The following is a 16,282-nucleotide window of genomic DNA, read 5'->3' as shown; positions in this document are numbered from 1 at the left end:
GCCTTGACGGTCATCGCATGAACTACCCACCTAGGTACTTACCTACCTGGTAGATATATGGCGACATGCAAAACCTCGCAACTTCCTCATCGGTTTAGTTGTAGCATGTTATATTGTCTGGAAGTTAACTTGGCAAGTTCGTAAACATTGATTACCTAGGTACTTAGTAGGTAGGCATTGGCTAGAATCTCAATGGGACATGTCGTAATAGGATATTTCCTTTTGTCTTCGACCGTTGGCTCTTGTATTAGCACTTTGTTCTTCTCTTCTTTTCGTGATAACCATGCCACATATATCTCTAGCAACAGACCTTGATATACCATGGCGGCTCGACAGTTGAGAATATATAAATGTCTTGCTGTAACAATAGCCTCATAACGAAAGGCTACCAAACCATACCCAGACATGCATCTAGCGTGACATTTACCAGGGGTAAATTAGACTAATACTAGGCCTGAAGATAATACGAGAGTTACAGAAGCTTGTAACCGAAGTCGAGTGAATTCAAAGGCTATCTATGCTTTTCCGCTAAAGAACACAGCTAAGGCGTGCTGGCGCGGGCATTATGGTGTCTAATCTGTTAGATGCAATGCCAATGAATTCTATATTGATAGCATCGTGGCGTCGGGAGGCATCTATTCTGGCAGTCATCTCGATCACCATTCAGAAGGTGTCGTCGAAGTACTGGAGCCTAACGTACAGCCTCCAATGAAATAATGAGGTCGTCAACCAAACTCGTTACGTTGGATTCTGAGAAGGAAGGCGGACAGAATACGCCAATATCCATGGCATCACCATGAACCGCCGCTTCGACATCTATCGTGTGCTATTGACGGGTCTATGATTAGCATTGTGATATGACTCCTTAGTACCAGCATGAATGATGAATAACTTACTAGAAATGCTTTCCTTGCTTTATTCCGCGATGCAAAGTCTGCGCTTGGCTGTGCAAGGCTCGACGGTGGTTCGTTGCTTTCAGGGGTTGACTTTGAATGGCTAGTCACCTCGGTCATTGTAACACTACGGTTCGTGTATGCGGTGATCGAATCCTCCAAGGCAGGGAGAAAGTTAACAGAACTCTCGATCTGCATCCCGGTCCACTCGTATATTTCCCATAAGCCGACGCTGACATTTTCGAACTTGCCAACTTCGAGGATATCCTTCTGAATATCCACAGCTAATTCGACAGTTGACCGGGCTAGCGGTTTTCTAACTACCAGAGGTACAATACTCAACGTTGGAAAGACAGCTTCTTCAAGACCACCGAAACTTGTCCTATTCGCAAGGTATATACCAAATATGACGTCCTGACCCAGCCCCCTAAGCTCGGAGCGCCGTAAACCTGCCAGTGCCTTGGAATATGCCGCGAAGAAGAGCGCTTGTAGTGTAATTCCATAAATCGAACTTTTTGCCTTGAGAGCAGATACGCTTTTTATGGCGTCGCGCCGAAGCCGTCCGACTTGTTGAGGCTTTTGGCCGGTTGTTACCGACCTTTGTAGCGTTAGCAGATGTCTCGGTTCTATGGCCCGAAGATATGAAGACCAGAAATTTTGTCTCCGTTGCCGAACCTGAAGAGAATAATGGTTCGAGACAAACTCGTACCATCTGGAGTGGCGAGGTCCCAGAGAAGGAGTCGAGATGTTGGCGCATAATTCTGAGAAGCGACTTATTATTGCAGAAAGGCTGATACCATCGTATAACGCATGATGGATGTGGAGATACAGAAATGTTCCTTGGTGCGAATGATCAACGCAGATTGAGACAAAAGGCGTCACGGCCTCCTCATAGATCCAGTTCTCTTGGCTAGGGCTTGGCGTAACCTGCTTCGCAGGGTTTGTCGGCTTTGACTTCGTGATGACCTGGACGAAGGGAATTTCTACCGACCCAGTAGCAGCAAAGCGCGTTCTAAGTATTGGATTTTCAGCGACTAGCTTAGACCAAGCATTCGCGACTATCTCGTAGTTTATTTTGCCAGAGATACTGTACTCGAATCGCGGGTAGAAGAGGAACCCATCCGTATTTTGCCAGGTGCTTAACATGTGTATTTGCATGGGGAGAGCTGGAAGGACGGATTCCACTTCGTCTTGACCCACCCCGGCGCTCTCGAGTAGTGTCTCCATTCTAGCCATACCTGAGACTGTCTCTAATCGCAGAGGCGTATCAAGAGTGATATGTTCCGGACTGTCGGCGCGTTCAGTTCGCCCATTCACAATTTCGCGGATCGATGTTGCTCTCAGCATATCTCGAACGGATATCTCGAGACCGCGTTTTCGAAGCATGGATGACGCCTTGATAGCACTTATAGAATCCAGTCCAAGGTGATATATGGAATGATTAGGGTCGATGTCGTGTTTCTCTACTCCTGACAACTCTGATAAGATGTCGAGTATGGGTGACTCTAGACTAAAGGAGTACGAGTTACATGATGACATATCCGACGGTGTCATATCCGCTCCGCCATTGACGGCATTACTTAACTTAAAAGGCTTAAGGCCGCAGATGGATACCTGCTCGGACGGGTGGTAGAATTCGAGAATATCGTCGTGGTTTCCGGAAAAGTAGTATAGGATCTGTTCGATATCCTTTAGAATCTGATTGGCATCATGAAGAGACACATAACGTTCGTCACTAGCTATGCGCCATAGAGCTGTGCTTTCTGTGAGTTCCATTTCGATGCATAACGGGTATTCCACGGCCGACGACGCATAAACAGACTTGTAAATTGGTGAGTATGGTCCGATGCTGGGCTCCTTGGTATTTTGCAAGAGAAAAAGACTGTTGAACAGCGGCTCGCCTGCGAGGTTAGCTACTTTTTGCACTTCCCGCAACGGAAAATGCTGGAATTCCATGATATCTGACATGGTAGCCTGTAGATAATTAAAATACTCGGTGACGGTCCCATGAAGCACGACCCGTAATGGTACGGTATTCATGGTTGGAAATAAGAGATCCTGTGCATCGTCTGTATCCCTTCCCGACAAGACTATGCCAAACACCACATCCAGGGATTTGGTCAATGAAGCTAGCACTGGTGCCCAGCATCCCTGAGCTAAGACCTGCGGAGTGATACGATATCTTCGGCATAACGACTTTAATGCATCCGGATTCAACGCTGATACTAGCTCTGACCGATGTATAGTTGGTTCACGGCTATCGACTACTTTCGCAACTGGCTGAAGTATTGTGGGTCTGGCATCATTTAGGTAGTCGGCCCAAAAGCTTTCACCTGCGGTCACAGAATCAAAAAGAAGGCGAGAAAGATACGGCTCGTACCCTCCTCGAGATCGATAGTGACCTTCGTACGCAGTTAACACATCCTTATGGAGCAACTCAAGCGACCACCCATCATATAGAGCATGGGCGATGGATATGACTAGGTAGTGATTTGTCGGTGTCGTCGCAAGTGTCAGTTGGAATAAATCAGATGTTCCATTTGCCGCAGCTGCCCTATCTCGGGCCTGGCTAATCACCGTTGAAATATCGTCTAGACTAGAAAACTCCGCGGCCGAATTGAACTTAAGCGGTTGATCACGGACGATTTGGCAGAACGCGGTTTTACTGTTCGGATGATCGACGACAGCGAACGAGGTGCGCAGGATCGGAGAGTTGGCATACACAAGCGCCCAGGCCGACTTTAGCCGATCTATATTCGTGTCGGGAGAGATCTCTAATACGTCATGGTTGAAATATCGATGAAAGCCAGATAAAAGCATTTCTGCAACCATGGAGTCCTGCAGCGGCGTCGGTGGTAGAGAGGCTGTGACGTTGTGAAGGTCTAGTCCGTCCCGCATAAGATGATCCCTCAAAGAGTTAGCCGAGTTTATTAGACTAGCCATCCCATTCTGTCCATAGGTGCCATTGGTATTTGCGGCATTATACGACAGAATGATGCTGCGTATAGTTGGGTTTTTCATCAGCTCGCCGATTGTGATATGAAGTCCAAGTCTCTTGAGCCTCGCGGCGAGCTTGATAGCATCAATGCTATCAAAACCCAGCTCGAAGAGACTTGTGTTCTCGAGTACGTCTTCATCTGCCAATCCAGCTAAGGAAGCAACCTCGTGTCGAACGTTTCTTGCTTTGATATCTTTGAAAAGCTCTGTTCTACCCGTAGTCGACGTGCTCGGAATATGTGGATCTGTTGCACGAGGTGCTTCTTGTAAGGTCGCTGAGCCATTACTTTCTGTAAAGCTACTAGTAAGGGGTGTATCATCATCCGAGCTAGCGAGGTCTTCAAAAGCCTGTCCGAGTTCTTCTAGTAACAGACAAACCGCAGCGTCCGTAGCAAAATTTCCCTTAGCGGCAGCGTTAACTGTTAGGGAGTTGTCTCGTGATAGAACCACCTCGAGCGCAAGAGGATAGTCTGGCGATGCTGTCGAATGAACGGAAGACCATAAAGGCGTCTTTTCTTCCGAAAAAACATCTTCACGATCAAAGGTCATGAGGGTATCAAATAACGGCTGTCCGCTTGAGCACCATTTCTGAATATCTCGGAGCGGTGTATGCACGCACTCAAGAACGGAAGTGTTATACTCCTGGATACTCCGAACAAGCGATACCCAAGTAGTCCGTCCGGAGAAGTCTACTCGGAATGGCAGCGTGTTAAAAATAGGGCCTATTACATCTTCGATGCCGTCGAGAACCAGGGACCTCCCAGAGAAGACAATGCCAATAGTTGGTACGAATCCGACGCGCTTGCTCAACGTAACTAGCCATGCAGCTTGTATCATGGTCTGGTGCGTTACCCTGAGAGCCAGACGTCGAGCTTCCAATTTATCTACGCGAAAAACCCGAGAAACGAAGACATCGGACGCGCCAAGCTCACTGGTCAAGGCCGGTAGTGGCCGAAACGCGTGATCTCGGAAAACATTCTCCCAGAACGTTCTGTATTGACCATGTTTGAGCAATGGTCCACGAGATAACACGTCAAGGAATTCGGGGGCGCGCGTAGGTGGTTCGCCACGATACTTCGAACTGACTCTTCGAAGCAAAAGTTCGAAACTATGTCCGTCGTAGACGGCGTGGAAGAGTCGGACTAGAATAGTTTGTCTTCCACGATATTCGAAGTGATCGATTTCCACGGGATTTCGTAAGATGTTTTGATTCGAAGTAACCCAAATGCTTCGACGTTCTGATACAATGCAATCGATTTCTTTTTCCCCTACACTAATCTCGAACCAAGGGATGGCTTTTTGCTTGGTGGCTACTTGGATATATCCATCGGTAGTTGCGAGAAATGCCGTTCTCAGTATATCACATTCTCTAAATACACTGTCCCAACAGCGTTTTAATTCTTCGACTGACACATGCGTGTTAAGATCAATCTGGAATTGGTTGAAGTAAACCGACTGACTCTCGGCTATCTTTGATCTTGTGATCATCCCCTCTTGAAGAGGAGTACATGGCGCCACGTAGTCCACGTCTGCCTTGTCGATCCCCAGCACTCTACAAACCATGCCGATATGCCTATGGTAACATGCACGAATAGACTGGTTGACCTGAAGAGCCTGTCTATCAAGGGAAATGGGGTCCGCCTGTTGCAGAGCTTGAGAGAGACGGTCTATCTGAGGATAGCGTAAGATGAGTGAAGCGCTCCCGCGGACGAAACCCTTGGATTTCAATATGATAGCTAAGCGCGCTACGTTTATTGAGTCGATCCCGAGTTCAAAAATTGACGACGACGGGAGTATCTCAACATCTCTGATTTGTGTAATTGCCGAGATTGCCGACGATATTAAATGTTCCTTCTCGTCGAGTGTTCTTCGGGACATAGTGGAGTCCGTCATAAGACTTCGTAGATGGTCGTGAGGCAATTCTGCAAAGAGAGTCTTTAAACGCCTGACGTCGGCTTTGTTATTTGCTGACAGAGGAATGAACGGCACGCATAATACGTAAGAAGGAACCATATACCCAGGAAGGCGGCTTTTACAGGCTTCAAGCGCTGCCCGAGACATTTTGAGAGAACGATGGTCAGCGCAGATGCACAAGTCCGTGGAGCCGGATTGGTAGTCAATGGGAGCTAAGAAGGAGACGAGGAGATCTCGCTCTTGCCCAGCCTGCCTCGTAACGAAGGTAGCCACATCAGCTAACTGACCAGAGAGACCAGTCTTGATGGCGTGGTTTATTTCACCAATTTCGAGCCTCTGACCGCGTAGCTTGACTTGGTCGTCAGCGCGACCCAAAAAGTCAAACGAACCATCGTGAAGGACACGGACGAGGTCTCCCGTGCGGTAAACGCGATCTACGTATTGCTCCAGAACTGGGAATCGCTCATTGGTAAGGTCTTCTCTGTTTAGGTACCCTTTACCAACTAGCCGCCCGGACACGCACAACTCCCCAACACCGCCTTTGAGGACCGGGACTTCGGTGCCTGGTTCCAGTACGTACGTGCCTACATTCGGAAATTGCGTGCCAATGTTAGTCGATCTTCCATCCGCGGGCATCCTTTGGAACATCGTAACTCCAATGGTGGCTTCAGTGGGGCCATATGCGTTATAGATGACTTCCGTAGGTCCCCACGCCTGTAGGATCTCTTGTCGAAGTTGCTCTCCCCCGGTAATAAAGACGCCCTTGCATAGGCTTGGCACGTCTTCAGGGTGGATAAGTCTCGCAAGGCTTGGGGTAAGGTCAATGTGAGTAATTTCTAAAGTCGATATAGTCGTTATTATATCGCTAAGTATAAGGTCCCTCGGAGCTGCGACGAGAGTGATACCGACAAACCATGACCAGTACTGCTCTAATACCGACACATCAAAATGAAACGAGGCAAATTGTAGCCACCTTGAATACGCGTCCCAATGCCCAGAGAAAAGCTGCTTAAAAGCAAGCATGGCCTGAACAGCATTGTCGTGACTAATTAGGCAGCCCTTTGGAATGCCCGTCGTGCCGCTCGTATAGAGGCAGTAACATGTATCCGATGGCGATATTTGCGACGCATCGCAGCACGAAACCGGGAAATCCAAGAGCTCATGCTCGCTAACTGTATACGTTGGCGTATTCGTATTCAAAATAACACTCAACTCCGACTCGGTTAGCAAACACGCAGCTGCTGAGTCGCTAAGGATAAACTCGAGCCGGGATGCCGGGGCGCTAGGATCTAGGGAAAGAAATCCATAACCGGCTTTGAGAATCCCGAGAATCGAAAAGTAAGCCTCTGGGCACTTGTTGAAGCACGTTGCGATGATACTGCCCGGAGGCATCTTGCGACGCAAAAGCATGTTGGCCACACGGTTGCCCATCTCATCTAGTTCACGATAGGTCCAGTATCTTCGTCGGATTGGGCTGCCTAACTCCTCAACGAACTCAAGGGCAGTTGCTGTAGGTACGCGCTGGGCAGTTTGTTCTACAAGCTGATGGAGGAAACTGGCGGGAGACGGAAGCTCTGGATGGCTCGCCGGAATGATAGAGAAAAGGTCCGGATCACGACGCGGAAGCTCGTTGGCATAACTCTGGGGATTCGTTAAAAGGTCGAGAAGTACCGCGTCGAATTGTCGTAGAAGAATATGTGCTTGGCCCGGTGGTAAAACCTGGGCGTCATGCGTTAAATTTAGTTGTAGCTCGTTTGAAGATATCTCAACAACTTCTAACGCGGCCACGTACTCAAGTGACACAATCTCATCTAACAATTCCCACGGAAGATTTCCTTTTGGTACATCTTCAGTCTGGTAACCTATTATCGTATCAAAGAGTCGACCATCAGGCCGCCCGAGCCATCGTTGGACCTTAGTAAGGGGAGTCCGCTCGTGTCGGCGCATATCAGTGTTGTATCGCATCATGTATTCAAGAAGCTCAGCATTGGAGTCGGAATTACGTGCGAGAATAGGCAAAGTCGTCACCATCGGGAATATTACGTCCTGTTCTTCCTTCGTAGTCCGCCCATCAAGGACGACTCCGAAAACAACCGATGTTTCCCCAAGATAGGAAGAAAGGACACGGGCCCAGGCTGCCTGTAACGCGGCTCGGACCGTGACACCAGCTCTGGCAGCACTACGGCGAAGACTCTCAGAGGACGAATCGCACGTTTTAGATACGGTAGACTGGACTCGTTCGGTAACGTAAAGTGGCGTCATTGTTGGGAACTTGTTAATCACGAGATCCTCGGCTTTCCCTTTCCAGAAAGCTTCAGAGGTAGCGGTAGCCTGAGAACACACGGGTTCAAGGCACGTAGAAATGGCTGATCGAATCGGCAAGGCTTCCCCATCTTCTACCTTGCCTGAAAGAACACCTGCTAGTTCGCAAAGCAACCGTCGTAGTGACCTCTCATCATATAATGCATGGTGCATTGCAACATGCATTGTTGGAGGACCACGCATATGATTGACAATCACGACTTGCCAAGGAGGCTTCAAAAGGTTATTTATGACCTCCGAGGTGGCCTCCGCACGCCATTCAGAATCGTCGAACGTTTTGGGTTGACAACGAACTGATATCGGGGCTGAGAAGTCTACGCTGGGGTAAACTATCATCGCATAGGAGGTGTCTTCATGATTAACCGCCATGAACCCAGCACGGAGTATTTGGTGGCGGCTTGCCAGATGAATCCACGCCCCGACAGCTTGCTGAGGGTCAATTTCCGGTCTTAAGGTGAAGCTCATGAAATTTAAATAATGCGCCCCTTTAGAGCTAAGGAACTGCGAGATCATGCCTTGTTGAGTCGGCGTGCATGGCAACAATGCTTCATAAGCTTTATCCGGGCTTGGGACATTGGTTAGATCGCGTCTAACGGCAGCTTGGAAAGCATCGAAGTTATAAGAAAATAACTGTTCGCCATTTCCTTGATCCATTAAACGAGAGGCGATACCGGCGCATGTCGGGTTTTCGATTACGTCCACCGCTGAAACGGCAAAGAGCTCTCGACGGAGGAGATTCGCAAACTGGACGGCGCCGATACTGTCTAGACCATAGCGATATATCGACGTATGGCGTCTAATTTCTTCTTTTGGGGTCTTGACTAACTTAGATAATACCGAACGAACAGCCATCTCAGTTTGGGTCCAACTCTCGCTGTCGTTAGGCTGTTCTACAATTGCAGCGCATGCATCCTCTCGAGGTGATTCATGCGTTACAGATATTTGAGCGATGTCGTGTTGCCATGGCGCAGGTAATTCGGGGACGGTAAATACATGCGCAGATGGGTGTTCAAGACAGGCGTCAAAAACGAACCGAAATATATCTAGAATCAGTACAAGGGTTTGGTGGGTAAATATCGAACTATTCAAGAGTGAGTACGTGGATTTATGGCGCGCTAGAAGGGGTTTCGGGCAGGGCTTAGTGCTCACGGATCTCGATGCAGTTGCAATGTTACGACATCTTGTTCTGGTAAAGGGGTGATCTCGCATACAAGAGGTACCTATTACCATCTTAGTTTAGGGTGCAAAGGGATAATGTTCCAATTACAACTTACGTCCATTGCGCCGTTCTCTTGTACCAAGGACCATATAGTTTCGTCCAGGGGTTTAGACTGGGGTTGAAGGAGGAGTATGGTGTCGAAGAGCCGTGATACGGGAAGCCGTGATTGTATCCGGCGTAAACTAGTAAATTGATATGGCATGATCTCGGTATTGAGCTGTTGAAATTTCCTGATGATCTCGTGAAGAAAAGTGATACTTGACAAGTTCAATCGCATAGGCACCGTGTTAAAGCATGGCGCCACAAGGGTATCAATTGAATCTAAATCGATAGAGCGTCCACTCACGACGTTTCCGAAGCAGACATCGCCATTTCCCTGTAACAAAGACAAAGTAATAGCCCACGTGGCTTGGCATAGCGGCAGTAGCGACACGCTTAGGTCTCGGAGCCGCCGCGCAACGTACGAGAACGAGTTGCTGGAAGCGCTTCCGGATACTACATCTGGTTCGGGATCGTTTCCGTGTAGCAACTTGTCAAAGTGAAAAGGAGAAAAGGAAGCAAAGTGGGTTGCCCAGAAATCATCTACTTCAATAGGTAAAGGAAGGGTTTCCCGAAGGAACGGCTCAAACGACAGAGGAGCCGGCAGCTGCTCACCGCGGGATGCCGCCTCGATCTCAGAGAGTAGGTATCTCATCGAAACACCATCATAGACAGCATGATGACAAATAAAAGACAAATATTCTGTAGCGTCATCGAGCATAAAATAGGCGAGTGACACGGGAGGCTGGCCCGATTCGAGCACGGCCGGAAGGGATCTCCCGTGGCTGACGATACGGTCCTGAAAGTTGTCCTTATCTACTTGAATGGTATTCCAAGTAGGAAAGTAGGATTTTAAAATTACTTGGACCACCGGATGTTGGGGATCTTCGGTTGTGACAAAGCACGTTCGTAGGATTCCATGTCGCTCAAACATCATAGCCCAATGATTCTTCAAATTTTGGGACGGTAAATGGAGTCGGAAAAGCATTTGATTGCAATAAGAGCCCGCTTTAGATTGAGAAGCAGACGAGAGCATAGCTTCCTGCAGCGGAGTACACGGAAGAACATTTTCCACCTCCTCAAATCCGCGGCTCACAAATCGGCGTCGGATCGCTTCAACTAACCGCCCCGGGAGGATACTAGCTCGTCCTTCGGGATGAGCCATCACGGGAGACATTTCCTTATTAATAACCGAAGCTAGTCTTCCGACGCTCGGATTTGACAGAATGCCGGGCAAGGAAATCTTCTTTTCAAATACCACTTGAAGTCTTCGAGCTAGAGACATTGCGGAGATGGAATCTATTCCGAGGGCAGCGAATGAGCTCCAACGACTGATCGCCTTTCTATCGATACCAAGTGTTTCTGATATCACTTCTGATATGAGAATCTCGGTCTCGGTCCATTCCACGGAACTTTCATCAGGATCTTCCGTATGACTGCATAAACTCAAAGTTCTGTCGGAGAGGTCGTCGACAGAACGACTTAGTAGATTATAATCGACCTTTCCAGATGACGTCAATGGAAGGGCAGATATAGGAAAGATGAATGACGGCACCATGTAATCTGGCAGAAAGGCTCTCAGTTCCCGCCGTATCATGCTGACCCCCTGTCTTATCGAGTCCGTAAGAGACAAGAAACCAAATGTCGTAGATCTGTGGTCAGTAGGAACATAAAATAGCGCCAGCTGCTGGGACGAAGTGCCCCTGAGCGTAATAAGCACACTCGCACAAGAGCTCGCAAACCCGCTCCTCAGGGCAATCGCTTGTATCTCTTGAAGCTCGATCCTTAGTCCGCGGAGCTTCACTTGGGTGTCGATCCTTCCGAGAATGACCAAGGAGCCGTCGGGAAGCATGCGCCCAACGTCCCCGGACCGGTATAGGCGACCGTAGTCACGATGCTCGAAAAACTTTGCCGCTGTCAATTCGGGCGTCTCCAGGTAGCCCGCGGCCACCTGATCGCCCCCGAAACACAGCTCGCCTACGCAACCCAGAGGGACAAGCTCTTCGGTGCCCGGAGAGAAGACAAAAGTTGAGGTGTTTTCGAAAGACCATCCTAAATATTGCGACGAGTCTCCTTGCGATACCTTTCTTACGGTACAAATATTCGTGGTCTCCGAAGGGCCGTATCCTAAGCATGTCAGTACCAAAATAGTGAGTTGGACTTAGCAGGTATTTACAAACCTTGCCAGAGCTGTTCCGCCCATCTCTCCAAGACTCTATCAGTCATTGGTTCGCCGGCTGTGACTAAGAACTTGACACTAGGCACTTGAAGAGGCTCTAGCAGAGAGGCAACGGTGACAGTCACGCCGAGATGCGTTACCCGAAACGCTCGTATAGCCTTTTCAAGGTTCCCAAATAAGACGTCGTTGGTAGCAGAGCACAGGCACATGCCGGTACCCCACGAGAAGAATATCTCGAACACGGACATGTCGAAGGCCTGGGAACAAGCTTGGAGCATTCGGTCGGAAGGCTCATGAGGGTAGATTCGGGATAGGACTTCGATATTGCTCAATATATTCGTGTTAGTAACCGAGACGCCTTTTGGAGTGCCGGTAGTTCCGCTGGTGTAGATAACATAGGCAAGATCGGACGCGTTCTTGGGAATTTCGAGATTAGTATCAGAATATTCAGCCAACGTCGAGCACGCGATGTCGATGATTGTGCAAGGGAACCCCTCGACTAGCTGTAGATGAAAGGATCCGTCAATGAGACAAAATTGAGTTCGAGCCTGCTCAAGAATCAGTCGTATCCTCTGCGACGGGGTGCTAGGAAGTATGGGAAGATATGCGCAGCCGGATTTTAGGATTCCGAGTATGGCGCAATACATCAATGTCGACTTATCCATCACTACCGCAATTACCCCCCCGCCGACGACGCCGGATCGTTGAAGATACCTAGCTATACGGTTTGCTTTCGAATTTAACTCTTTGTATGTCAACACGCGCGCCTCTAGACCCGAAGCGCCGATGGCAGAAGCGAAACACAGAGCGTCGTGAGTTGGAAAGGTCGAGGCCGACCTCTCTACGAGTTCCGACAAGCTTGATAGTAGCTTAAGACGCTTTGGTTTCTCGTTGTAAAGAGACAACCGTTCAAGTGGGAAACTCCGCGAGACACCGCTTAGTGGCTCGTTGCCATTTCTAACAAAGTAGTTGACCAAATGGCTTAGGTGTTGAAATAAGCATTCAACTTGCGGTTTCGAAAATGCATCCGAGTGCCATGTAATCTGACATGAATACTGACTTTCCGAGGGCGAGATCTCGACGAGAAGCTTAGCTTCTACGGCATCCTGATGCGAGTCCTCGCGGATGATAGTAATGTCTCGCCTGCGGCTAACAAGGGATTCTTGGTAGGCAAATATGACATCAAACAGTTTCTGAGAGAGCGGGATCTCAGCTGCCCGCTTGATCTCGGCAAGGGGAATGTTGCCATGTCTAAGAGTCTCCCGATTAATAGCGTGAATTCCCTGTAAGAGTTCAACAATGCTAGTATATCTACTAGTAATTATTCTTAACGGAAGCGTGGTCATGCAAGGACCCATCACCTTCTCGGTGCCACTTATCGGGAGAGTGCGACCGGATGATACAGAACCGAATGTCGTGTCGTCGACGCCACAAACTGTACCCCAAAGCCACATTAGGCAGGCTTGGAATACGACCTGAGGGCCGACGGACGCCCCGAGAGCGAAGTCCCTCACTATTGTAGGGTTAAGCCCCATCTCCCTGCACACCGTTCTGATTTGTGACTCTGGCACAGATTTGGTTTTGAAGTTAGGTAGAGCTGGGGGAGTGCGTCCACGGAGATGTTCCGCCCAGAATTCTCTAGCGCTCATCATCTCGGCTTCCGGCAACGTAGCAAGGTAGCGAGATATTTGTCTGAACTGAGGTCTGTCAGTTGGCAGTTCATTGCGCGCCAGCGAAGAAAGGTCTTCGATTAGCAGATCTATAGTCCATCCATCGTATATTGAATGGTGTAGGGTTAGTATAGCCGTATGGAAGTTCGGCCCGGGTTCGTTAGGAATAATATCAAGTTGGAACGGACGACGAAGAAAATGCTCGACTTCGAGGCATTCAAAAGGGCGAGTACGATCAAGAATATTGATTTGATCTTCCCTAAGCCGTTTCCAAATAACTTGGTAGAGCTTGTGGCTTAAGTGCGAGAACCCGGTACGTAAGATTTCGTTGCGCTGGGCTAGAGCTAAGAACCACGATTTGATCGACTCGATGGCGAGGTAGCTAGGGAAATGGAGTTTAGTCTGATTGATGTATAATCTTGCATCCTTTAGGGTCTCCGCAATCATCGCTTCCTGGAGAGGGCTGCACAGTTCTACACGCTCGACATCATCTAGATGTGATTGCATCGCGCCGTCATTTGCAAAAAGATTTACGCGCTGCTCTAAACGCATAGAACCTAGAGAATCTTCATCGGAGCTAAGCGAGTTTACCGAATCACGTCGACCATTAACAAGGCGCGACAGCTCTCGCACGGTTGGCACGTCCAATATATCAACCGGGTTGACGACAACTCCGACGGCTCGAATCATCGACGCATATTCAATTGCCGACAAGGAATCTAACCCTAAGGAGGGTAGACGAGTCGACGGAGCAACCTTTTGGCCAAGGATTGCCCCAGCCATTTCGCAGAGTCGAAATTCCAGGTCATTCTCGTATGTCTCCTCCGCACACGGGCTATGAGAAGCTGTCGCCTCGTAGTGCTCGACTAACGTTTTCTTGTCAACTTTACCTGAAGGTAGCAAGGGGAAATGTCTCATTATCTGGAGATCGGTAGGGATCATGAACGCCGGCAACCAGGACCTGCATTGGAAAAGAATAGCCGCACGGATCCCTGCAGGCTCCGAGCTTTCTTCGACCGCCGCAAAGGCCACCAAAACATTAGCGACAACAACCGCGAAAGCGCCGTGGCATCCGGGCGTGCGTAAGAGAGCATGCTCTATCTCCCCCAACTCTATCCTCTGCCCGTTCAGCTTTACCTGACCGCCGCCTATCCTCCCGAGGCACTCAATAGTGCCATCTCGCAGCATTCTCGCCTTATCGCCGGTCCTATAGATCCGGCCCCAACGCGTATCGACGAAAGCCGCCGACGTCTGCTCCGGTCGGTTGAAATAGCCCGTGGCAACCTGGTGGCCTCCAACGGCGAGCTCCCCAGAGTCGCCGATAGGAAGCACTCGAAATTCGGTCGTGTCTGTGTCTATTATAAATGCCGACACGGTGTCAAGTGGGACCCCTATATTATTCCTAGTAGACGATTTCGAAAACGCAGGCTGCAGCGTACTATGCTCTCGCAGATGAGTACGTCATCGAGACTGGAAGAAGTGAGAAAAACTTACCAGTGGATAGCCACTTCTGTGGGGCCGTACATTCCCCAAAGTAAGCCTTCTTCATTCTCATCACCCCCGAATTCCCGGATGACTGGTTCGGTGAGCATCTCGCCGATGGTCAATAAGAGTCTCAATCCAGGGGCGTTGCTTCTCTTCTTCAAAAGGCTGCCGGCAACCGAGGGAGTCAGCTCGCACGCGTCTATGCGCATATCCCTTAGAATAGCAGGGAGGTCTGTCAGCATATCTGCACGGTCGCAGCACACGAGGGTGCGGCCACGGAATAGAGGGAAGAAAATCTCAAACACAGATACGTCGAACGTAGGCGCCGCGAATTGGAGGAATCGCGCGAACGGCGGGATGTGGCGGTCATGAGCGAGCAAGCTCTGCGTCACGGCGAGATGGGATACACCGACGCCCTTGGGCAGACCCGTCGAGCCAGACGTATACATGACATATGCTAAGTCCTCAGCCTTGGGTACTCTGTAAGGAGCCAACTGGGCTTCTTCTTGCGCAGGTTTGTCCGATGGTTGGTCGACTATCAAAATCTTATACACCTCTTCATCTACCGGGAGTTTCGGCTCAGATTTGGCGTCGGTTAGGACGATCTTAGCCCTGACATCCTTCAACATGAAATTTAGACGTTCTTTCGGGGCGTCAAGGCTTAGAGGACAAAAAGCAGCGCCGGCCTTTAATACCGCAAGGAGCCCAACGTAAAGAACCGGCGACTGCGGCAGAAGGATCGGGATGACGAGATTCTCACCGGTGTCTTCCCGAGCTAAAGAGCGCAAGACATTAGATATCCGCACAGCTAAGGCTGCCACGGCGTTACGTAACCCGGAATAGGAGAGGCGGTATCTATCGCCAGCAAGGAAACGATAATCTATCGCTAGCATATCATCGTTACTCGACAGCGCCACGAGATCATGCAAGAGCGTCGGTCCCCGGACAAGACTAGGGGAAGGATTGAGGATTGACAACCCCCTCGAGTCCGTTGCTAGCTCCATTGTGATATGTGGACGAAGTTATTCATAAGAAAGCGAGACAAAGGGAAAAGGCAATGAGCTGAGGACCTCTTGTTCTTGTTTGCGTGCAAGCATGTCATATTATGACACCAGTTCCACGAGTGGACGTATAAGAAGACTATGACTCGAAGTTATAGGTCGGAGGATGGCTTGATGTCTTTCATATGACGATGTCGTTGTTTAGCATCGACTACCTATCATAACCTTAGGTACATTGAGGATCATTAGGCAAGAAATAGCTGCCGTCGACCCTAATCAGAATTAGCCTTAAGTTACCAAACAGAAGCAACACACAACCGCATGTCGTTTCGACCTGAAGGCATAGAATGGTCCTCACGGGTGGTTGAATCTGAACTTACAAACTTGAGTCCTTTCAGGTATCTTGGTACCTCGATATCGAATTTGGTCCACAGGTTATTTAAGGCCGGGTGGCGCAGGGCGGCAGAGCTAGCTGGAAAAGGGGGAACGGGCCGTTAGGTGGCTTTTGTGGCTTTTCCCCGCGCGGTAGGAACGGCACGATAGGTTGGGCAATCAGGCAGTCA

The 16,282-nt window shown here is 49.3% G+C and overlaps 1 protein-coding gene across 1 annotated transcript; it reads right to left on the bottom strand.

Moving 5' to 3' along the window:
- Positions 1-691: 691 nt before the first annotated feature.
- On the bottom strand, positions 692-15,722 carry F4807DRAFT_458704 (uncharacterized protein; the record flags this gene model as incomplete). Its single annotated transcript, XM_048001250.1, has 6 exons — positions 692-826; positions 897-9,207; positions 9,276-9,346; positions 9,401-11,511; positions 11,565-14,671; positions 14,728-15,722. The coding sequence occupies 6 exons, from the start codon at positions 15,720-15,722 to the stop codon at positions 692-694; spliced, it is 14,730 nt and encodes a 4,909-aa protein (XP_047855651.1).
- Between the last annotated feature and the right edge of the window lie 560 nt (positions 15,723-16,282).

This window comes from Annulohypoxylon truncatum (assembly GCF_022578515.1).
Source record: "Annulohypoxylon truncatum strain CBS 140777 unplaced genomic scaffold F4807scaffold_10, whole genome shotgun sequence".
Classification (NCBI taxonomy): domain Eukaryota; kingdom Fungi; phylum Ascomycota; class Sordariomycetes; order Xylariales; family Hypoxylaceae; genus Annulohypoxylon; species Annulohypoxylon truncatum.
This window is presented reverse-complemented; position numbering and strand designations above follow the sequence as displayed.